A 25805-nucleotide genomic window follows, 5' to 3' on the forward strand; every position below is an offset into this window, starting at 1 on the left:
CATGTTTTCTAGCGCACTACAGACTGGCTGACCAAGTGGGTTGTATAGTAAACGCAGATATTATAATCTTCACCTAAACAATCATTTGTAAAACCAGCTGAAAAAAATTCATTTTTCTTACGGAAATTAAGTTTAGTCTCCAATTTTTGTTTTCCCCTAAACATAGCTAACAGACAAACATTTCTAATCTTAGAGTAGCCACGCTAGTAAAGGCTAAACATCACAAAAACAAGTAAATCTTTCAAAAATGTTTTATATTTTAAATTAAAATGGATTGTGATTAATGGCATTTAGGAACAGTTTTGGCATTCTCCTCTTAGAAATATTTTTTTTCAATTTTGAAAATTTTTATACCCTCCCCCTTCCCCCCTGACAAAACAACTATTTTAGGTTAGGTTAGGTTTTAGAATAGGGAGCCGAGCGCTGCGATTAGGTAGGCAAGGGTGCCGAGCGCCGCGGCCAGAGTTCATAGTTCTGTCAAGGGGGGGAGAGGGGGGGGGGAATTTTCAAAATTAAATAAAATATTCCTAAGAGGATATTACCACAGCTTTTACATAAAGGGATAGTTGCATGAAGTGCATTTCAGAAAAACAATTTCAATTGATATTTTTAAAACTACATGTACAAAATTAAAATCTTTTTAAATATATGCCCTATAAATATAGCTTAAACCATTTAAAAAGAAAATATATGCAGTTCACTAATTTCATAAATAAATGCATTTCGTGCAACTAACCCTTTAAATATACAACAAGTAACATTTTGATATTACATAGTATATAGTAAATATAATTATAATTCAACAGTTTCACAAAATTTTTAGTGACCTTAAATTTTATAATTTCAATATATTTTGTTTGTAAAATTCATTATTTTCTAAATTAAAAAATTATTTAATAAAAAATCCTTAATTTTAAGTTACAAATGCATGGAAGAAATGAAAGAATTAATATTTAAATTTAAACTTGTTCTTACCTACTTACAAACTATGAACAATATTATTTTAACAAAATAGTTTTTACTGAGAGAGAAAAATTTACCCGAAGAAAAACAATTTAACTATTTGAAATTATCATTTTTAGCAAAATAGCGTAGACTACTGTACACTATTGTTTTAGATTATAACTAACGAAAAAGTTTGATTATAAAGAGTTTTTCATTGGATTAAATATCGCCCCCTGTATTTTTTTCTTACATGTCTAGATTCTTAAGAAAATACATTAGATAATGTTCTGAAAAAAGATGTGTTAAATGTAGTTTCACTAAGTATAACACGTTTTTTATGCCAAATTATTAATTATGACTTAATAGATTAAAAAATGAAGACTGAAAAACTGTAGTTTCAAGTTTTGATAAACAAAATTATATAAGGATAGATAAATAATCATTGATTACAACCTTGCATTTATAAATCTTGTAATAATTATAGTTTTCTGTATGACCCGTACAAATATTAATAAGCTTTCAATTATAGCTTAATGACAAACCGAAATGACTGTTATGTTAACTAAAATTTTACAGATATAAAAAGTCTGTTTTTTATTGTGATGTAGGTTGCGATTAGAAACCAGTTTTCTGCAGGGCTGTTAGCATCTGAACAAAAAATGATATTTAATACAAAGATTTATAATAGATGAAATGACTTCAATTTTTAAAAGAGAACTTAAAGGTTCGCTTTGTCCTTCATTAACGGTTAGCACTTTTCATTAATTTTTTTTAGGTAGTTTTCGAAGTACATTCTTGCAACTTTTAATGGTGTATATGAATGAATAACCATGCATAAACTCTATTTCTTCCTAAGCAATTTTAAAAAAAGGTAATATCACCTACGAATACAAAAATTTCGTGACATCATTTCGTTGTCATGTCATGAAATGACAGACTGATGAATAAAACAATGAAACAATTCAAAATCATATTCATCCTATATCGTTACGGATTGAATGACGGACAGACAGAAGAAAATTTTAGAGTGGCTTCACTTAAAAAAGTAATTTGAGTAATTTCACTTATGATCACTGCATGATAGACTCGAAATAAAGTATTACCAAACTTTACCAATAAACTGTAAACAAATATGATAAATATACAAGCAAAATAACAAATTAATGTTGAGATTCAATTCCTTCTCGTTCCTTCTTAAGCATAAAATGAATTTGAAAATTTTTAACATAAACTTTAATATCCTTATCAGGATGTTGATTTTATATGTCGTCTTTATGACAGGTGAAGATGTTATGAATATATTTCTTAAATTATGTATATAAAAAAATATTGTACGGTAATATCAAATTAAATTAAAAATGATTTATTTTTTTTGTTTTTTTTGTACCAGAATCATCCCTGCAATGAAAGAAGAAAAAAATTTGTTTTGTTTTACATAGCAGACTAAATGTATTATGATAACATACAACGTCTCTTTGTGAGTTCATATTTATAATATTGATTTTTATAAATGAATTAATGAAAAAATATTTGTTTGAAATTTGACGAAATGTCATATTGTATAATTTACTTAATTCTTAACAGTCGGGCCCCTTGGCGCATCTTTATCGGTCGGGGGTGAGGGGTGGTGTTCGACGCCCCCTCCCCTATTATCTGAGCCACTATTAGAGCTAGAGGTCTTAAAATTTCTGTGTATGTCCCCTGTTTGATAATAAATTTCCGACTATAAGTGAGTCAAAGTAAATTTTCGCTTTCTTCATCCTTTTATTTAACAACCTTGGTTTTTAGGTCCTTTTTTACTTAAATATTACTAACGGCTGCCTTTATTTTATTTTTTATTAATATTTTATTTTCTACTGAGAGCTACAATTGAATTTTCATCAGAGCATATTTAAATAAATTTGTAACTACAAATAACTTTCTTCTTTAATTATAGTTAAGTAGTTAAGTGCTGCTACTCTATAATTACAATCTTCTTTAAAAGGACTGTTAATGTTTATGATAATTCATATTAGATTTCAGCAATGTGAAGCTGCTTTGTTTAGGAGTGAGGGGGTGTTTGAGCTAATACTATTCAGAATCAAATCTTTAGTGGTGAAGCTACTCTATAATTCACTTTTTCTGTGTGTTAGTTAGTCCGTAACACTAAGGGGAAAATGTAATTTTCTTAGGTCTTATTGGAGACAGCTGAAATATTCAGTGAAGATTCTTTTGACATTAATTCTTTACAATGCCTTTTTGTCTGTCTGTTGGTCATGCTTCAAAGACATATTACATATTCTCTCCTCTCATTTGTATTTGTTAAGAAAACTTAACATCTGCTCTCACTTTGTGCATTTGACCATTACAAGATTTTTTGTGCTTTGCTACTAATGGTTGTTGTCATAAATGTTTTATTTTGACAATGATCAAAGTATAACCCAATAAATTTTAGCATGTTAGCTTGTTCTGACATTTTTGCAAGGGGGTACTTTCATGAATAAAAATATATCACAAATTCAGTTTGTCAAAAATATTAATAAGAAGAATGTTCATAAAAAAATAATACTAAAATTTTTGTTCTGATCCCACAATATAAGTTTCAAGTTAGTGTGAAACTGCATTTTGATACTCCGTGCATCATTTTACCCACAAACCTGTCGCATAACTCTTTTTTTAATTTGAATCCCAAAAAAGCTTGGGTGTCTTTGATTTTATCCTTATATAACAGTAACATGATGTCTATTTATCTATTTGTCTCAAAGGATCTCGCTAACTGCTAGACAGATATGGTTTTTCTTTACATTAAAGCTTTATATACATATGTCCTAGCCATGTTTATAACTATTTTGGGAAAAGGTACCTCCACAATATAAAAATTGCTCCTAACAAAAAATAACCCTCTAAAATTTTTGAAAAACTATGATCTTAAGTGTAGTTGCGACTCTCCACCCCCCCCCCCCCCCCCACTCCCTCCCCTTCATATCCCCAAGTGTCCCTAGAGGATTTAAGGGTACGTAGCCGCTAGTCCTTATATGGAAATAACGGGATGTATGTATATCTGTCTCTAGCAAAGGAACTCGTTATTCGCTGAACAGATGTGGTCCTTGTTTTTTTTTTGTAAAACTTAAATTAAAAAATAGAGGGGATTAAATTCTAGTGCCCATAATGATTGCTGGGGGCGTAGCGTTTTTAGCATGGCAAGCATCGTTTTAGAATTAAAAAGAAAATAAATGTTTCAGTTAATAACAGCCCAACAAATAATGTCTATAGCAATTTGATCAGCTGATTGGTTTTAATACTAGATGTTTTTTTAAGTAGCGCAGCTACTCTAAAACTAGGAAATAAATCTAATTTTGCTTAGAATTTACTTTTAGGTGTTTTAAACGTTGTAAATTGAAGATTTTATTTTGATAATTAACATTTTACAACAATACCCTCTATAAACTGTGAGGAAGTTTGATAAAATTACGTTTGTTTTGCAAGCTTTTTTGAAAATACTTCATTATTTTTATAATTCTGACAAAATAGAATTTCTGTTTAAGTAAATAACATGGCCACAAAAAGGTTTAAGCAGTTATTGAAATATTTTATTACCATTCTTGCTAATTAAATAGTCGTTAACTATGTTTAATTTGCATTTTTTTAAAAGACAAGAAAAATATTCTACTTAAATGCTACTTTTATGAAGTTATCTTAAACCTTTTCCAAAAGTTTGTTTTATAAAAATATTTTATTTTCCATTGATTTTATTGATTATATAGGTTAAAAATATCAAAAGTATTTTTGAAAGGCTATAGATTAATTTTGATTAATTCCGATTTTTAATTTTTTAAATTTTTTTCAAATCTGAAAGAATATGCCTGTCTTTTTAAAGAATAGATTATATAAAAAAACTAAATTAAACATATTCAGGCTATCAAAAAGTTAAAAATATTTTTTTTTTACTATTAAATCGCTAATTTTTAAAATCATTAGATTTTAAGCTTATTTTGCATGGAAACACACTTTTTCAGTCATTTCTTCTCAACAATGGATCTTAAATGATTATTACTGAAAACTTTTATGAAAATGTTATTAACCAAAACTCCAAATAAAGGAAATAATTGCCGTTTGCGAAAATGTGTGCAAAAAGTTGCCAATATCTCGTTAGAAGGGACTTAATGGATTTTAATTTTTACTGCTTACGACTTAGTGGACTATAAACTATAAGAAAAGTATCACTTCAAGGTGGAATTTTAAGGGTCAACTTTTTTTCTTTTAAAATTCGCAGTGTGATGATAGCAACGAATCTTAATAAACCTTAAAATAAAAGTTTATACCTGAAAATAATGGCAGGTTTGGTGGTTGTGTCTATGTGAGCGGCCGCCAGGCTGCTTTTAGGTACTACGCAATGCGCGCTAGGGCCGAGAACACGCGGACAAAGGCTAGCTGTCTTGGACTGCTGGTCTCCTAAAACAAAAAAAAAATTTATTTTCACGACAAAAATATCTTAAAACATTTCTTTAAATAACAAAAAAATAATAAAGAGCTTTAAAATTATTTGTTGAAAAGTTTTTACACTTCAGGTTTGGAACCAACCAATCAAAATTAAATTAAAGTATTGAATGTTTTAAGCCAACGAATACAATAACTACAATAGCGTGGTTGTTATACTTTGGGTTCTAGTGATTTTAGTAAATATGATTTTTGACTTTCTGACTTTCATCTGACCGTATAAATGAAAATATTATATAACTAATGTTAACTCATCAATGTTTATGCACAAAATTACTCCTACTGCAGATTACAATTAGTGGTTGAAACTTGAAAATAAACCAACATATCAAAATCTATTAAGAGTCACCAAGTTGTCAAGCCAACAAGCCAAAAACATTTTCTTATAAAACTTTTGGGACTAGTGTAAAAAAAAACAATTTTCCCGGACCTCTAAGTACCTGTACTGGCCATTAATAGGTGGATTGAATGGCAGGTTATTGGAGACTGGAATGTGATTATCCTCAGGATGAGGAACTGGCCGGCTATCTTTAACCTGGACAGAAATTAATTATTTAAAGGGGGGGGAGGGGGCGAAAGTGACACTTTTTGAAACCAAAACTAAAAGTCAAAGGAACTCAACTAATTTAAGAGTTACAGATCTGACATTTTGCATGGCAGTTGCTTTATAGGGGTACAATATGGAACTGTGAAGAAACGGCGTCGCAACCGCCGAAAACCGCCGAGAAAAGGCAAAAAAAATTAGGCGGGAAACGGCGGTTGCGCCGCCGTTTCTTCACAGTTCCATATTTTACCCCTATAAAGCAACTGCCATGCAAAATCTCAGACCTGTAACTCCTTTTTTAGTGGAGTTCCTTTGTTGACTTTTAGTTTTGGTTTCAAAAAGTGTCACTTTCGCCCCCCCCCCCTTTTAGTTTTAAAAATCTCAAGAAGGAAAATAAAAACAAACTAGGAAATGTATTTAAAGAACAGATAGAAATTTTTTGAGCCAAGCTACTTCCAGTAGCGACTTCAACGAATAAACAAAAAGGTAGCGTTTTAATATTTTTAATTAAAGCGTTTTCCATTCAACTTAACATTACAGGAATATGTATTCGTTATGAATGGCTGAAGTAAAAGATCTCAAAATTTCAAAGAATTTTAATTCCATTGGTCAATATAGGGCTTAAAGCTATTTTGAGGACTGAAAGGAAAATAAAACAGCCCAACCTATAAAGTATAGAAGTAACACCCAAATAACCTAATAGAACATAATCGCTCAAAGCCACATGAACAGAAATAGGTAAATAATAGCTATGATGAGATGATCACAGACTCAAGAAAAATCAATTTGTTTACCTTGACAACGTCGAGATAAAGATTTCTGTTCATTTCAGTAGCCAGGTTCATATTGAACATATCACTATCCTTCTCAATATCTTTAACCTAAAAACAACAATGTATAATAAAGATGATTGTAAAGTGTAATCCTAATAAAAGGTCTGCCATTTTCGGTATGAAAGTGCAAGAGTGTGTATGTGTTTATATTCTCTTTAGGTCCCTGAAGGGTTTTAAACTATTAATAAAAGGTCACGTCTACCCTCCCAAGATCAAATAAATCCTAAAAATCTCCAATCTAATTTTATTATCCCTAAAATTATGTGGCGAAGTCAATCTCACCTTCGGGAAGAAGTATTTGTTGTACATTTATGTTTTATTATCTCTGCTAAAAAATGAATGGGGAGACAACGACTAATTAAAAATAAAACAACTATAATGAGCTTATTTTCGCTGGATTTTAAACCTTTAGTTATATAAAAACAGATTGAATTTTATACAAATATTAAATAAGAAGAATGAAGGAAACTAAACATTACAGATAAACTCTTTATCACAACAATAAATATTCACCTTAATTTGATTCCATTGATTGCCATTCAGATTTTGAAAACTTGTATTAACAACATCATTCTTGTATGTACCTTAAGTAATATTTGATCATTAATAATTAACTAGGGTGACAACATCCTCCAGTGGCGAAGCACAAAACATTCGTGTGTGTACATTTATGAAAATAAAATACATGCATTCAATATTTTTTAAGTAATAAAAATTAAAAATGTCCTAATCAGTGAAGTTTCAACAAACTAATAAATTAAGTTATTAACTGTCTTCCCTGACATTTTTTTCTGTCCTAAAATAAGACGCTTTTAACTTAAAAATTATGCCCTATAATATTAACTAGGGTTGGGCCGGATATCCGGTGTGGCCGGATATCCGGTGTGGCCGGATATCCGGCCATTTTCAATATCCGGCCGGATACCGGATATTGAAACTATCCGGCCGGATATCCGGTTCTATAATTTTTAATACTTTACACCAAAAATCTCTGCTTTTAAAAATTTTAAATGGCTATAATTTTCTTATTATTGAAGCTAGAAGAACTTTTTTTCTGAACAAGTTTAACTTTATGTAAATTTGTATAAGATTTCTTAAGAAATTTTTTTTGCTACTGTAGTATCTAGTAATTTGGCCGGTTATCCGGTAATTTGGCCGGATAACCGGATATCCGGCCCAACCCTAATATTAACGTCCTAGAAATTGCTCTATACAAATAGATCTTGGGACCAAAACTAAGCTTACTTATGTCTAGCTTCATTCTCTTGGTGTTGATGATGTCCAGATCTGGCATGTTGATTGTCTTGTTGAACATGGAGGTCACCTCGTACGGTTCAGACTGACCTAAATTTAACGGAACGTGTTTAAGCTGGACTTTAACGAGTAGTAAAATATTACTAGATTTAAATCAGGAATAAGGTATATTAATATTAATCTAAGAAAATTTGGGTGGGAGGGTGGCAGTCAATAGAACAAAGATCAATTATCATATCCAAATTGTATACCTGCTTTTTACAATATAAAAAAATGTGTTTTAATTTAAATTTACGTACCTAAAGCCCTGTTGTAAACATCGTTTACATCAACACCAGAATCAGCACTGGATTCGCTGGATTTCCGCAGAGATTTCGTTGGCATCAAAGGTCTAAACAATAACAATTTTTATTCAAAATTTTAACATTCGTTAATAATTAAGTCTAGTAATAGAAAACTAGTCTTTGTTAGAAATAATGAAATAATATTTTCTTTTCGCACAGGAAAAATAGCTTTAAACCAAGGTGTAAAAACTCACCTGAATCCAGATTGATGTTCTCCAACTCTTGTCTTCTCTGCAATGTGTTGCTCCTCTTCCTGGTGAATGAAGTTGCATCTGAACAATTAAAGTTTGTGAGATTTCAAACAAAATACATAATTTTAAATTTTTTAACTCTTTGAATAATGAATCCTTTGGATAAATTCTGTAAAAGTTAAGATTATGTTTGATGTAATAAAGGTAAATCCCTGTACTAATAATCAGGGATCTAAAGGGATAAGACAATGAATGATAAATTGATGTACATCCCCAATGACTACCGTTCTGTAGGTAACAATTATTGTTTCAAACATTTTGACATTAATCTTTATGAACAAACTACCTAATCAAAATTTAAGTAAATGTTACTCCAAAACTAACCAATAAGAAAACTTAATAAAAAATTTTTAGGAGACTAGTGTAAAAATTATAACAGTCCAATGACCCCCTCTTGACTTATTAAACTAATAGACAGGTTGCATAAACATGGAAAGTACCTTGTGCCATAAGCACACCATCCCTTGATCCAATATTTCTGGCACAGCTTTGTCTTGTACTTGTTGTGGCGGATCATATCATGCTGAAAGTAATTTACGTATTTTATACAGCTTTCTGCGGATACTAAAATAAAAAACTTAACTGTTTTAAACCGGATTTAAACTTCTTTTTTAGCCCTTTCGATATTGGATATTTAAAATTTTTATTTAATATCTTACCCTTAATTTTGCTTTGCCATGAGCGAACTGGCACTGATTTCCATAAATGCATTCACCCTTCTCTCTAAAGTTGCGACAAAACTCTGTCTTAAACCTTAAAGACAAAAAATATGTAAAAGTGAATAAAAATAATCTCGAAATACTACCTATGGAAGTAATACAAAGGGGGGGGGGGCGGATGTGCCACTTTTTGAAACCAAAACTAAAAGTCAACAAAGGAACTCAACTAAAAAAAGAGTTACAGGTCTGAGATTTTGCATGGCAGTTCTTTATAGGGGTACAATATGGAACTGTGAAGAAACGGCGGCGCAACCGCCAAAAACCGCCGTTTCCCGCCGAATTTTTCGGCGGTTGCGCCGCCGTTTCTTCACTGTTCCATATTGTAACCTTATAAAGCAACTGCCATGCAAAATCTCAGACCTGTAACTCTTTTTTTTATTTGAGTTCCTTTGACTTTTAGTTTTGGTTTCAAAATGTGGCACATCCGCCCCCCCCCCCCCCCCTTTATAATGATTAATAAATTGTGTCTATACCTGGGATTTGGGGATATAATCTGGCCAGGCTTTCCATCCTGTGAGATCATTTGACTTCCCTAAATTAAAATAACAATTTTAGACCAGCTAAACGACGGATTTTAAAATACATAAGTTTCTTGTGGTGGCAAAGTAATAAATTAGGAATAAACAAAGATTTTATTGAAAGCTTCGTTAATTAAACTTACATCTTTAGATTCATTATCAACTCCACTGGCGTAACTAGCTGTATCCATATGCTGAACCTAAAAAGTAACATAAGTTAACTGAACGGAAACCCCAAAATAAATATTAGAATAGGTATTTAAGTGGCTAAATAAACTGCACACTTTTCATAGAACTATTACATATTTATTAATATAAAGGGGATATTTCCTTAACACTAGTTTACACTTAATTTACCTTATAAAAATAAAATATATAAACCTGTAATAATTTTTGTGCCAGTCTAGTAGCACTGTCATGGTCCCATGTGTCAGGATTACTGTCCCACAATGGAGTCTCTTCGTTTGTACCCCAAATTTCCTGGGAATCACCGAGAGTGGACCATTGAGATTCGCCTAAAATTCAAATTCGCAAGAAAATTTTAAAATTTGGTTGGGTTCATACAGGTACTGCAAGACCTGATCATATAAATACAACTTAGTTAATAATAATAAAATGCAACCTTATTTTATACGTCGCCCCTAGTTTCTAGAAGAAGGTAAGGGAAATAGCTTAAAACCACTCTAAGATATCCACTTAAATTACATCAAATTAGGACCAGCAATTAACAAGATCTTTAGCTTCAGACAAAAAAAAACTAACTACCTTAATTACAGGTTAGTCGTGCGTTAGTTGACAGGGAAACTACTTGAACATATTTCTATTACCATTCGGCAACTACTTGTTAAACTAGTGTCTATAATGTATGGGGGGGGGGAGATTCTAATGGTAAAATGTTGTTTACTTGTCAGCAGCACGATGAGCCAAGCCCTCAAAATTTCTTTAAAAACCTTTAATCTATTAATAACGCTATGTGTAAAGCTTGATTTCATATGACTGATATTTAAAATTTAGGAAGTAAAAAATAACCTGTTTGTTGTTGTACTATAGGTAAACTAGAGGCATTTTCTGCGGGTGTTGTTGAAACAGGAGCTGTTGAAACTTGTGGAGTTGTTAGAGGCGTCTCTGATTCTGTGCTTACTACTGTTGTACCTTATCAAAATCATAATTTGAAATAAAATCTTTTAAGTTTTTTATTTAACACAAATAGAAACTTAAACTCATATCAGAAGTTCATTTTATGAAAAATAACAAAAAATTTGGCGCGAGAGAGGAATTTAAGCTTTAATGTTCTTATCATGGGGAGTAATACTATGAACAAAATGAAGTAGAATGTTATACATACCTGATTCTGTGCTCTGTTCAGTAACCTCCTGGCAGTGGCGGCAGTGGCTGCTGTTGCAGTTGCAGCTTCGTCAGTAACATCTCCAGGATCCCCATCAACTTGAGAACTGAACATACACTCTCCGTCCAGTTGGGAATTAAACATTGACATATATTCAGCAAGATCTATATGATGAAATTCGGTGTTGACATCGCCCTCTTGAGGTGTCACCATGCCCCCGTCAACCTGGCTGGCACCAACGGGTGCTGGCAGCATCACTAGTTACAGGGCCATCAACGGAACCTAGGAAAAAAAATATACATTTTAAAGGACATTCAAATGTAAACCTTATTTACTTACATTAATCTATAAATATCTTTCCTTAAAATATATGTTTCAACTTCCTTTGAATTTTTCTAAAAAGGTTAATTAAGAAGTCTCAATACCTGTAACACTAGCTGTAGGTTGGTTGCCAATACCAGCCGCCGACATAACGACCATCTGCTGGCCGCCTCCTGCGCTGCTGCCAACAACAACCTGTTGGCCGCCAGCGGTAACTAGCTGGCCGTGGTTTGATGTTGGTTGGCTGCTGACTGTGTTTACTAATTGAACTGTTTTACCTCCGTGAGTGGCACTGCCAGCTATGCTGGTCAAAACTGTTACGGGTTTTCCTCCTGAGAAAAAGATCAATGTGAAGTTGAACAAACAAGTAATGCATTGTATTTTTAAGAGATAGATCTTAAAAAGTGAATTTTATAAATAATCTTTTGCATGATTTGTTATTTCTATTTTATTTGATAATAGAATTTAGGTGTGATTGTAGAAAATTAAAATTAACATACCAATCATCATAGTCTGTGTGCCGCCAGGTAGAACTCCCTGGCCTGCCGGCAGCGTCAAAATTTGTCCGGCTCCGCTGGAAATTATCTGAGATCCGCCCCCCGGCTTACCCAACACATTCACTGTCTTCACCCCCTGCTGGTTAGGTATGCTAACCATAACAGGTCTGGAGAATGATGTTCCAGACAATTGTCCACTGCTCACAACAATCATTTTATCACCGCCCCCGGCGCCCTGTGTAGCATACATTGTCTGTCCCGGACCGCCGGCGGTTGAATATTGGGCGCCCAGTGATTTGACCGCTGCGCCGCCGGCTGTGGTCATCACAATGACCTGTTAGCCACCGGCGGTGCGGATGGTTTGACCGCCAGATTTGTTTCTAACTATAGTTTGTTTGCCGCCGATATTTTGAACTTGTCCTCCTTGTCCTAAAATTTACACAAAAAAAATAATTTTTAAGATATTGTCATTCTTATGTGTTATGCGTGGAGCTCATACACAAAACATACGTATAAACCTAACATCCTATATCATTATTTATACACATATTAGTCAAAACAACGTTAGCTTTTGAAAAAAAAGTGGGCATCATCGTGAGTACACAGTAAAAATACGTAGGTATAACAATACCATAAGTTTAGAGTTATAGCCAGGGATATGAAGTCATAAGACAATGGACTATAAATTGATGTACAATACATTCCGCATGCAATGTTAATGCACAAAATTACCCATACTGCAGATTACAATTAGTGGTTGAAACGTTTGGACACCCAACTTAATAAACCAACCAATCAAAATCCATTAAGAGTCACCAGGTTGTCAAGCCAACGAATAAGAAAACGTTATTGTAAAACTTTGGGGACAATTGTAATAATCAGCTCATCTCTCTGGTTATAGAACTGCCATACAAACAACTAAAAATAATGTATACCTGTACGCCCTGAATGCCTCCAGATTTAACCATTATGCCAGCTGTATTTATTGTCTTCACACCAGAAACTGCTGGTTTTGTCAGCTTTCCAACTAAAGAAATTAACACATTAAATTAATATAAATAAATGTTCCCCCCAAACTTCCAGAACTCGATTGTTAGATGTAAGGTGGTTTAAGGTTGGGAAGGGACAATTCTAAACAAAATAGTATCAAAATCTATTGAACTATTGGTTCATCATTTACAATTGAGGTAAGGAATAATTCCCCCCCACAGGGTTGGTTATAAGGGGAAAAATTTTTCAAAATTAATGCAATAAAATTTTTTTTGGCGGCGGTGGCGGAAAACGGCGGCGGAAGTTAATTAGAAAAGTTAATTTTCTCTAAAAATACACATGAACCACCAGAAAATTTTTTTACGTCTTTATCTGTAACAGGAGCCGAGATAGAGGGGGGAGGGGCTCTTGGAGCCCCCCCCTCCAATCTATTAAGGTGGGAATTGGGGCCCGATCTGTAAGGGTTAAAGGAATGTGTTAACATTTAAATGCATCTTATTTTGATGGTCTCTACCTGGCGCTCCAGCTGTGGGTCTACGGAGCAGTGGCCGCCGTCAGAGGACTGCACAAGTTTTTACTCAGTTAATTTACATTACATAATTACATAACAATAACAATAGCAACTTAACAAGAGGAGCAATTTATAACAAATGATAATTAAATTTTTAGCTTTAGCTAATAGGAAAAAAATTATATCACTATTCATCCCTTAGAAACCTTTAATTAAAGGTACACTGCAAGAAATATACCACTTTAACTACTGATAGACTGCCACGAGTAGACCCAATACCCAAAATTATGGTTTATTTAAATTGGTCATTGACAGTTATTATTAAAAAATCACGCACTTTGGAAAAACCAGTTTTCAGGCATAATATGTTGAAAACAATGAATTATTTTGTTCTGATTCAAAATGTCCCATTTCAATGAAGAAAATTAGACATTGATTATTGAAAATTATGATAATTAATTTTTGTACATGCCTATCTTGAGTCACTAGAAAACAAATCTCTAATATAATTTTTTCCTTATTAGAAAAAACTTCTTTAAAATATGTAAAAATACACATTTTTATTTTATGTCCATAGAACTTCTTAGCCATTTTCATTCGGTCTGCCATGCGTTTCAATGTTTCCAACTTTCGTCTGGGGGCACTCCATTTGTATGTACTTTTTGAAGCCTCCAACCAGGGATCACATGTCAAAATTTTTTGTTACACTACTTTCATACAACAAAAACACTACTTTACACAACTTTTTTTTTTTTTTTTTTAACCCGCGACCGTGGCTCAACACGTAGCGCATTCGCTCGTCGTCGGGAAGGTGATGGGTTCGAATCTCGGTCCGACACCGCGTTAAAAACTAAAGACGTTAAAAATGGTTCCCACTGCTACTATGTCAAATGCGCGATGTAAATAGTTAGAGTGGGGGGAATGCCTTGGCCCAAAACAGGCGCAACTCGTTACCATGCACAGTTAGGACTTCTCAGACAAAGGTCGTGCATCACAGAGAGTTGGTTGTACTGTACCACGGGTATGAGGTGAAGGACCAAGAGTCTAGCCTTGAGTTGACAAGTTGACTGTTCAGTCCAGGTGCAACTCACCCATACGACATTAGCATTACACGACTTTTTAAAAAGAGAAGGGGGAGGGAGAAAAAAGGGGGAAGGGGATAAGTAAAAAGGGGAAGGGGATAAAGGGGGAAACTTTTTACTTGCATCCAGATTTTTAAGTAAACATAAGTAACATTCAAATTAAACTACAATATCGATTATTTCCTAAAAATCTGCTGTGATTTCATAGAAGGAATGTTTTAAATATTTGTATATATGTGTTCCAAAGGAGATAAATTTAGAGAATTGCTGGATGAAGTTTATAATACCCCCTAGGGTGAAATATAACTCCAAACAATAAAAAAATGTGCACTTCATTATTCAATTTTGGTTCAAAGAGAATTTTCTTTGGACATATTCAAAATTTAAGAAATACACAATAATTTTGGAAATTACATGACTTTTAGCCAAAAAAAAGGTTGTGTCATGACTCAATAATTTTTAATTGCAACCAAAGTGAAATACACAACACGACATTGTGATCCATGCCTCTATCATATCTTCGTGTGCCTGTATGTCAAATTCTAAAAAAATATTACAGGGGTGTATATTTTGCACAAGATTCATTTTTTCCCTTGCTGCCAAAATTTTAATTTTTTTTCTCATCCTATTTTTTCCAGCAAGGAAGGGTATAAAATGAAAAAATATTTTCAGAACTCTTTACTTTATTCTTATTATCCTCCCTCCCACATATTTTTTTAGTTGTTTTTTACCAATACTTATAGTTTTCTTAATTTTTCCATTTTTCCCCCCAACCAAATATTATTTTTTACGCCCCTTTAGCAGGGTAAAATTTGCAGAAATTACACCCCTGAAATATTATCACTCCTCAACTTAAACCTTGTTAATAGCATTTCCTTATTGAACAAAATATATCATCTATTATTAATACTTTTTGTAAACATACAAGCTATTTAAAAAACAAGTAGCGAAGCACAAAAATCATGTATGGGAATACATAAAAGTAGATTTAAAGTATATTTATTAAAATCAAGAACAGATTTATCGAAGAAAATAAACACATGTTTTGTATAATAATGACGGTCAAAGTAAATTACATAAAAGATGCTCATAATAATAGGAAAAATTATTTTGATATCCCAAAAAAGTTTTAAAATTGAACCAAAAACACCAAAGACATGGGGAAATATGTAAACTATATAAAATTAGCCGAAAACCTGATAAAATACAACCTGACCGCCATGGTTGTTTTCTTCAAACAACAGGAAATTTAATTTTTATATCCTTAACATAAAAAATTTTGAAAATCGGACTATATACATCAGAGATATGGAAAAATAGGGAAAAAATTTAAAAATAGCCAAAAACCTGCAAAAATCCCGGCAGTCTGACCGTCATGGTTGTTTTCTTTAAAGGGCGAATATAGGTTTGATATGATATGAGCTTATATCAAAGGTGCCATTACATAGTTTTAGAATATCTATGCCAAATTTAAAAATTCAAAAAAATCCTTAAGTAGATTTTGCAATTTTCTGTTTCAATTGAACATATAATAAATCAGATGGCTTACAAAATCATTTATTTTAGCCCTTTACAAGACTTTTTTTGACTAGTTTTCTTAAGTTTAATTGATTATTTCATTGGCATGCATCTTAAATGATAATTTGAATGTTTATTTTCTTTAATTATATACTATTTTAATCAAATTTTAAATAGCGTCAAAAATTTTGCTTTATAGTGCATCATAAAGATAAATATTAAGTTTTTAAATTTATTTTCTCTACTAAGATTTTAGATTGATTCATGATGAATACAATATATTTATATAGAAATATATAATATGTAAAATATATTTACCCTATGGAACCCACAAACATGATGCAACTTTTAGCAAACAAAAATAATATTTTAATTTTGAAATATTTTTTTAAAATTAGTTTTCAGCCCTCCCTTTTTCAATGTACTTTTACAAAATTATGTTATGAAAAATTTATTTGATCAAAAGTAAAAGTTGCAGCATCCTTTTTTTTCCCATTCCTTTCGTCTTCATTATGACTATGATTGAACAAAAGCTTTATAATACAACCTTCCGACGCAGCCTTGTGTGATGCAGGGATGTTTGGATTTCTTAGGGAACCACACTAGTACGCGAAATGGCGTAATTATATCAACGAATCAGTTCGGTTTTAGGCTAGAAACGGACTTATACAGTTAAATATGTCAATGTCTTTAAGTTATTTATAATCTATATAATTGCACGCTTGAAATAAGCTCATATCATATCAAACCTATATTCGCCCTTTAAATGACAGGAAATTTAATTTAAACTAAGACATAGGGACATACGGACATATTGACATATCAAATTATAGAGTAGCTTCGCTACTAAAAATAAAATCTAATAACACACACTTGTGAGAACAGCACAACAGTGAGTACCAATTAAAGAGTAGCGCTGCTACTTGAAATCAGATTTAACTTTTACACAAATGACAAGATAAATTACCTTTAAACCTTTCAAATGTATTGCATATGGTAGGCTTGCCTATCTGTCTCCTGTTGTATCGGCTGAAAAAAGTTTCAACCTGAAAAATTACAAATTATTAAGATTATCTTTTTATATAAAAAGGAAATCTTTTCTATAATTAGAGTAGGTATGTCCTTCCCTAACGGATAGATTTTTCGTTAAATTAGGCATGTTCGAATTGTCCTATTGCATGCTGATTTCTGTAGTAGTTAGATACAATTTAAAAAAGTAACAATTCTACAATCATTATCAGAATGTCCGAATGTCCTTTTTAAACATGTTGATTTTTTAACTTTTTAACAACAAATTTTTATGCTTTTCCCATTAATTCAGGCATGTTAGAATTGTCAAATTGATTATAAACTTTACATAGTTTCCTTTATTAGTTAGGTAAAATTTAGAAAACGTAGCAACTTTATAATTGTTACCAGAATGTCTATTTAAACATGTTGATTTTTTAAATTTTCTATAATTAGGGTCTCCGTCCAAATAAAACTGATAGCATTTTTTGTTAATTTAGGCATGTTAGAATTGTCATTTTCAAACTTTACATTGTGATGTAGTTAGGTACGATTAGAAAGCGTAGTAACTCTATAATCATAAATTGAATTCTACCAATGAAATGTTAAAAATTTTCATGTACTTATAAATGCAACTTTGTTATTGAAGCTAGAGACTTCAAATTTTGGGTATTGGGTCTACTCATGGAAGTCTTTCAGCAATTAGACAGGTGTATTTCTTGCAGGGATCCTTTAGGCATTAATAGGGTTGGATTTGATTTTAAAAGCTATCAGATGTTTGAAAACAAAAATATATAAAATGTAATGCTTTAAAAGTAAAAGCCATTAAAGGTTAGATCTATTTTACATTACCTTTAATTTTAAAAAAAAACTTACTTTATTGTTGGTTATATTCTCCTCATGTAAAATTCTTACATAGAGATTCCAATAAATTGGATTGAACCTATACAAGAATTTAGAATTTAAGTTTGTTTTATGTAAAAATAAGCCTTAAATTGATTAATGAAATAAATTATTCTGGAGCTCTATAAAAAAAATCTTAAAGTTGTGGGTATTTCATCATAATAGAATTATTTTATCTTTGTTAACATATCCTCTCAGTCCAAAGATAAAGCCTATACTCATGGTTTATGCAAATATGTCAAAACTTCACTTCCCCCCCCCTTAACAAAAATTTAACATAACATGTGTATTGACAACTTTTACATGTGTAGAAATCTGTGTGGGTTAAATTTCATTTTGACTATTCTTTCCTACCTTGTAAGCCAGGTTCTTTCAAAATAATCGCAAACGAACCTTCCCTCCGATGGACGTTGTAGCAAATAAGGGCGTACAATGCATCTGCCAAAAAAATATGCAATGATCTAAGAAACAAAGTAACTAATTTTAAAAGAAAAGTTTTTCTTTAATTATGGTCAGTCCGTAATGGATAGCTTTCATCGTTAATTTAGGCATTTTAGAATTTTCCTATCAATTTCAAACTTTGACAGGTGATTCCTATAGTAGTAAGGTATGTTTTAGAAAGCGTAGCAACTCTATAATTGATAGCAGATTGTCCGTGTGTCTATTTCAAACATGTTCATTTGTAACCTTTTCAACAAAAGATTTGTTCAGATTTTCAAATACTGATTCCCAATACAACAAAGTAAATTGTTATTAGCAAAGTATCTCTTTAATCAAGTCCTATAAAAAGTATGTCTAATATTCAAACAGACAGACAAAACACTAATAAGTTACCTGTACGCCCTTAGCACCTCATGGGGAGGAAAGAAGGGAAGGCAAGCTAGAAAAATCTCCCCTCTTTCAAAAAAGATGTCCCTTAGATTTGAGATTAAGTTACATACAAAATAGTACAAAAACAATATATTTATATGCCTGTAAATGTTTAAAAAAGGGAAAGGTGAAAGTGCTAATTAAAAAAATAATATGCTAAGATTGTATCTATTGATATCAAAAGTGACACAAAATTAGGGTTGGCAATCCATATCTGGTATCTGGAATCCGCCCATTTTTTGGTCAATGTTTTAATCTGAATCCGTATCCGGAATCCTTTTTTTAATAGCAGATTTGGATTCTTAATTGGTAGGCTAAAATTAGCTAGCGTCTTGAGTTTTTTCTTTCAACTCCCATTTATGAAGGCAAAGATTATCATCATTATATATAAAATCTTTGAAAATCTGGTTTGATTCTCAGAAGAAAATTATGAGAATACCAAGAACATTAATTTTTAGGACATATATAACACTTAATTTTTTTAAAAAGCCTTTTAAAATATTGGAAGAATCTAGAATCCGCCAATAATAAAAATCAAGAATCTGCAGGAATACGCCATTTTTTTTGTCGGATTCTTGGCTATTCCCTGATGTTAAATAAATGTATCTCAATTCCTGGCAATCAATTTTTTTTTCTTCAACTTTCTCATCTAAAAAAATATTGTTCATATAAACAAGATTAATGGAATTTTAACAAAACATTTTTAAATAATAGGGGGAGGCAAAAATGAAAATTTTTAAACAAAAACTAAAATTCAAAGGAACTCAACTAAATAAAGAAATACAGCTCTGAGATTTTGCTTTAAAGAGGCACAATATGGAACTGTGAAGAAACGGAACTGCCGTTTCCGCCGATTTTTTTTTTACCTTTTCTCGCCAAATTAGGCTATATTCACCTTAGATGAACCATTTTTATCAGTCCGTGTATTTGCACTTGACACTTTAATTTTTTTAATATTGACATAATTGAAAAATTCCAACAAAATTATCTAATTTTGCGAGAAAATGTAAAAATAATTCGGTAGGAAACGGTGGTTTTCAGCAGGAGCGGCAGTTCTGCCGCCGTTTCTTTAAATTTCCATGTTGTACCTCTTTTAAGCAACTGCCATGCTAAATCTTAGAGCTGTAACTCTTTATATAGTTGAGTTCCTTTTTGTTATGGTTTCAAAAAGTGTTACTTCTGACTCCCCCCTTTAACAGGAATCAACAATTTAAAGTTTAAATCAATCACTTGATTCTAATATTGTTAAATGAACTATCAGAACTACTTCATATAATAATTCAAACTGAACCTAATCTAGGATAAGCTTTACTTGAAAAACTTAACCTATGTGGCTATAAAGCTTAAAAGACAAACCTTTAACTTAACAGCTTTTAAAAAATGGAAATAACATCCATTGATTGAAGCTTTCTTAAACACATTTTTGATGCTGTTTATCACCTAAATGAGATAAAGGCAGTTATTTTTTTTGTTTAAATGGAATACTTTCAAGTTAGAAAATATGAAATTTTACACAAAGGATCAATATCATATATAGAAATGACGACAATATTTCATATTTTATAGAAATTATCAATTACAACATTTGATGAACAGGCATTAAACCTTCGCACCAAGGGATTGGAAAGAAACAGAATTTACTAACAATCAGGCAAAGAATAAACTTATAAAGCTACTATGAAATTCAGGGGCATTATAACTAATTTTTCTATTTGTTTGTTTTACTTTCAAATATTAAAATGTGATTAAAGCGAAAATAAATCAACCAATATAATACTTACAGTAATTTCAAAATCAATATTGATATTAATGGGTCGGTCCTGTCCGATATATGTTCTTATATGTTGGAACAAGCAATTGCTCATGTTCGTAAATTCCCACCCCTTATTAATTCCTATAATCCTTTAATTTGATTGACAGGTTAAGATATAACTTCATAATTTATCCATAATTTGTAATTAAATGCTTTAATAAAAAAAAATCAAACTTCAATAACTTTTTTGTCTTTAGAGATTTTTTTGTCAAATAAGAAGGAGTTTTTTTTCTTTTTACTATAACCTACGTTATTAAAGAAGATTCTTTTACTGCAAATGCATCACAGTCAAGAAATGTGAAAAAATGACAAATTGCAGTTTCTTAAAAATGCTTTTGTGAGGAGCTAAAAAGCATTTCACCTTTAAAACTCATTAAGATACTTTTCTTATACCTTATTCTAAATTAATATTAAAATTTTAAGATTTTTTTATACATAATAGAAGAGTTATTTTAATTAGTATTATAATAACCCAGCATATACTTTTATCGCATTATTTTAAGAAACATGTCGCATTAATACGTCCTTAATGACGTAACTTTTTTATAACTATACAAATGACGTTTCATATTTTTAAATTTTTTTTAAAGGACGTGTTGTGTACCAAAAACACGTCGTTATCTTTAAAAAAACGTCACAAAAAAAATATAAATAATAACAATATTTTGAATTTAATTAATGACATTTTATCTTAAATAACGGCGCATTAAAACGTCAATTTTTCCTTTAAAACATCCAGAAAAACAAGATGGCCGCCAAACTTTCAAAATTGTATTATAATTTTTTATTATTTGTGGTAAATAAAATGATTAAATTTGATTCAATTTAAATCATTTAAGGCTGTATTAAGACGTCAAATTTTTATAAAACGTCAAAAAAAACAATATGGCTACCAAATTTGGTAATGTATTATTTACTTACAAACAAAATAGTAGAAATAATTCAGGGTTAAAATTAATCTAACAATTTTGAATCAAACACATAATATGTTTCTATTATTTCATTGCTTACAGAAAAGTTTCATGACCTATATATATGGTTCTATTCTTTCTAGAAGGTCTCACCAAAAAAATTAGTTTTCATAATATACATGCATAAAGGAACTAAAATATAAATTCATAGTGGTGTCTGTAGTACTAATATCCTTCATTTCATTACAAAATAATAATTGTCAAACTAAAAATAAGGTCAAAACATTGAGAAAACAAAGCTAAACAATTAAAGATTTCAACTGCCATCTAGTGTCAAAATCAGTAACTATTTGATCCATTTCCTTATTAAATTTAGATAAGATCATTTTAATGCGTCCTTATTTATCAATACGTCATTTAAATTATTTAATTAATAAAGATGACTTATTACAAATAAAGGACGTTTTGAATCCACATTATTTATTTTATTTACTGTCATATTAATATGTATTCTATAACATATATATTAATATGTGGAAAAAATAGAATATGACGTATTGAAACAACCTTAAATTTTATATTTAATCAGGCATTAATTTGTAATTTCTTTTTTTAAGAAAAATAATGGCAAATAAAAAACAATTAAGGCCATATTAATAAGTCATTTTCTTTAAATACGTCACAAAAAAGACGTATTGAAAATTAACGACATGTCAATGCAACATTTCTAAAGAAACAAAACCACTTTAGTAGATGCTGGGAAGTATAGATGTATATTGTATACAGATAACTACCTGCCCCCCTTTTCCAAGAACCTTTTTGTCTGCTAGCAAATTATTTTTTCTGTTACTTGGCTGTGTTAATATTCCCGACAATATAGGTTGATTTTTAAAGACCCAATTGAAGGTCGGCACATAACAGTTATCTAACCCCTTCCCCCTCTAGTGTTTTACTCTGTAGTTTTGATTTACATTTTCATATTGAGATTTTTTACCTGGTTAGGGGTAGAAGGTGGTTTTGGGGTGTTGGCTCCACTCATTATTCCGCCATCCGTGGGGGGTCCTCCCATTTCTGGGGGCGGGCTGGTAGCCATGCTATTACGGGGACTGTTCCTGTATTCATTTGTGATTTTCAAACATTTTTATTTCATGAGAAATTTTGTGTAAATCATACCTATCTATAATTAAAGAAACGTCGCTTAATTTTTATCTCAAAGTGCCTTGTTTAATGTTTACTTCAAATACTCCCATACTATTGTGTATGAAATAAATTGAAAGCAAGGGAAGGGGGCGAATAATTTTTTTCTAATTCTTTAGGGCACTGAATCTATTTGCCCCGCAGGGGTTAGCAATAGGTATTTTTAAAAAACAGAATTTGGTACATTTGAAGAAATCATAATTCACAGATTATTGTTGAATCATTAAATCAAATGTATGAAAACCCATTCCTGTCATGCTGATTAGGGGGAGGTCCAGTGGAATCTCTGGGACTGGTCGACGGCTGCTGGTCATGAGAACTGCTGCCAGACTGCCGTCCGCGGTCCTAGATAGGTAATTAACATTAATGATATGGTGAAATGCAGCCAAAACAGTGATCCTCACTCAATCAGTTAGCATGTCACTGTTCATAAGTATTATTTTAAAATTATTAATATGTTTGAACATAAGTTAAGGCTATTATCTTGGAAGATTTTTAAAAAGTTTAAGGGGGGGGGGGGTTTAATGCAACCATCTCGTAATCAGTGATTAAATTGAACTGAAATTTTTCATGGGTAATCCTTGGTAGGTCTATTTTCCCTAAATCGAACAAAAAGTTGGAAAAGTAACGGCTGGCGGCTCAACCATTTACCCGCGTTTTGCCTATTTTCAGGGCAAATTCATCATTAATTACGTATGAATCAACTTTTAAAAACATATTTTTTTGTTTAATTCATGTAAAATGATAGCAATAGCCATTTTTTAAGTTTCTAGTACCAACAGCAACCGGCTAGAACTTAAATAAGATTTTTGAGCCAAAAAAAAGTAATATGTGTTCTTTTTGTTCGAATTAGGGAAAATAGACCTACCAAGGATTATTCATGCAAAATTTAAGATCAAAATTCGAATTCTAAGTGTTATTCAATCATTGATTACGAGATGGTTGCATTAACCCACCCCCCCCCCCCCCCCTCCTTTAATCCTAACATACCATGAAGAGTAAGTTTCCTTCTTCCTCTCTTCTTTTCAACTCCTTTAATTTGTTTGTCCATGAATTTTTACCCATAGTTCTAAGTTCTGAAATAAAATATTTTATGCTGATACTGTTGTTCCTGCCTAAATACACTTTACGACTTCCAACCATTTTTAAGATTTTTAAAGAAACCAAAAGTGTTCCCAATTTTCAGCCCATTAAGGGGAAAAGGGAAATGGGCATAAACCGGTTATAAAATATCTGAATCAATTAAGATATCATATGCCCAAGACCGCTAAAACGGGACCATGGTCAGAAAAAAACACCCCAAAGGAAGTTCCGGGAATGCCTGATTTTAGCAAACCAAAGGGGGGGGGGGGGGGGTTAAATTTTGACATAATTTGGCTTAATGTGAATATTCTCATTACAAAATACCTTATTCTATCCTTCAACTTACTAAAAATATTACTTTAAGATAATAAGTATTTTAACATTGTGTAAAAAAATTTTAAATTCAGATTTTTTACCACTAGCACAACAAATTCACATTTTTTAAAAATTTTTTAATCCAACTCTTGTTTGGTCTTATTAAAGACTTATGTTTAAATTCAAGCCAGTCAGGTGCCTAACTCTGTACATCAGGCATGTAATGGGAATCCCCCTTCCCTTTCATCCTTTCAACCAGGAGGAAAAGTCATCCCCTCTCATGCGATGCTCCACCCTTTATTTTTGAATGAAATGTATTGCTCAAGTCTAACCGGCCAATAGAGGAAGAGGCTTCCACTTACCCCCTCCCCCGACCCTCTGCTTATTTGACCGGTTGTGTATAAAGAAATTCTATGGATTCTTGGATATCTTGAAACCGGTTTGTGACCATTTCCTCTCCCCCTTTATGGCCCGAAAATGGGGAACACTTTTGCTTTCATGAAAAATCTTAAAAATGGTTTCAATAAGTGGGCTCATATTAACCCCTTAGCTGATGATAACGTGAACAGTCTTAAATAATTTATTTTAAAAATATTTTTTTATATTCATTTGGGGTTTATGGTTTTTAGTGTCGTTTTTTATGATTGTAATAAGTTTATTTGTATTCATGTGATATTAATGAAATTTTATTTAGAGACTACCAATTACTTTAACTAGCTATGTTTAAAATGTCATCGATCTACATTGAAAGGCCAACGAATTAACGACACTGAAAGACAATCAACATTTTTTATTTAATAGTATAAAAAAAGACTTTTTTAAATGTAGTACCTACGGACAAAGTTTGCATAATTAAAGGGATTTAAACATAAAAATGGATCATGAAGCATAAAAGAACTGCGATTCTCATTTGTCTAAAGAATCTACACAAAAAATTTCAGACTCCTTTCTTTATTTTTAGTGGTTTATTTTTGCACGAAAAGTTAATGTAAATTTTGTTACAGGAAAAAAATAATTGATCCGAAATTTAAACCTACTAAATGAAAACTAGCATAAATCCTGCCCTGTGGGTCTGCCCCCAACCCCTTACCACTTACAAATAAATGAGGTCCATATTAGCAACCTAACTATACAACATGTTCTACCTTGTAAATATTTCAATGAATGAGGGATCTTTTATTTTTTCAGTACAGCTTTGCAACCGATAAATATAATGGATATAGAATAACGTTTTTCACTTCGTTTTTAAGTTTTTAACTCTTGTATTTTTATTTTAATATCTGCGGACAGCTGTCTATAATACGATGTGATAAATAACTATTCCAGTATGGCTTCCAAACCAATTTATATCCGCTGGATAAGAACCTGTTCTAAGCCATACTGAAAAAGTCATGTATAGCATTGTATTACAGACATTTCCCACGATTACTAAAATAAAAATCCTAAAGAATAATGTCAGTTTTTTTTAGCACAGGCCTTAGGCAGGGAGGAAGGGAGGGGACAATGGGCAATTAATTCAATTTTATAGTTGTGACACTGTAAGGTTGAAAAACCAGA

The 25805-nt window shown here is 31.6% G+C and overlaps 1 protein-coding gene across 12 annotated transcripts; it reads right to left on the reverse strand.

Moving 5' to 3' along the window:
• Positions 1 to 237: 237 nt before the first annotated feature.
• On the reverse strand, positions 238 to 23999 carry LOC145318793 (uncharacterized). 12 transcript variants are annotated; one of them, XM_080160373.1, is made up of 19 exons: positions 23841 to 23999; positions 23095 to 23195; positions 22648 to 22759; positions 17116 to 17194; positions 10266 to 10399; positions 10028 to 10084; positions 9840 to 9898; positions 9307 to 9400; positions 9088 to 9170; positions 8591 to 8668; positions 8352 to 8443; positions 8044 to 8142; positions 7312 to 7382; positions 6760 to 6846; positions 5852 to 5956; positions 5247 to 5376; positions 976 to 1593; positions 737 to 827; positions 238 to 547 (listed from the first exon to the last, which is right to left on the reverse strand). In XM_080160373.1, exons 1-16 carry the CDS (start codon positions 23991 to 23993, stop codon positions 5311 to 5313), a joined length of 1470 nt encoding a protein of 489 aa, XP_080016499.1. In that variant the 5' UTR covers positions 23994 to 23999; the 3' UTR covers positions 238 to 547; positions 737 to 827; positions 976 to 1593; positions 5247 to 5310. The 12 variants fall into 12 exon arrangements, with proteins under 12 accessions (XP_080016499.1, XP_080016498.1, XP_080016500.1 ...); XM_080160372.1 differs by having other exon boundaries at positions 737 to 876; XM_080160374.1 differs by having other exon boundaries at positions 238 to 315; positions 543 to 876.
• Between the last annotated feature and the right edge of the window lie 1806 nt (positions 24000 to 25805).

The sequence above is a fragment of the Acartia tonsa genome, chromosome 5 (genome assembly GCF_053477335.1).
Source record: "Acartia tonsa isolate MP-2025a chromosome 5, ASM5347733v1, whole genome shotgun sequence".
In the NCBI taxonomy this organism is placed as follows: Eukaryota; Metazoa; Arthropoda; class Copepoda; order Calanoida; family Acartiidae; genus Acartia; species Acartia tonsa.

What these genes read in the sequence shown, in the direction of transcription:
- LOC145318793 (XM_080160368.1), bottom strand. Translation starts at nt 23,993, where the DNA reads ATGGTTGGAAGTCGTAAAGTGTATTTAGGCAGGAACAACAGTATCAGC. An exon ending in TTGATAATGAATCTAAAGAT is followed by an intron (nt 9,899 to 10,027) that starts GTAAGTTTAATT and finishes ATTTTAATTTAG; the next exon opens with GGAAGTCAAATGATCTCACA. An exon ending in GCCAGTACAGGTACTTAGAG is followed by an intron (nt 5,377 to 5,851) that starts GTCCGGGAAAAT and finishes TTTTTGTTTTAG; the next exon opens with GAGACCAGCAGTCCAAGACA.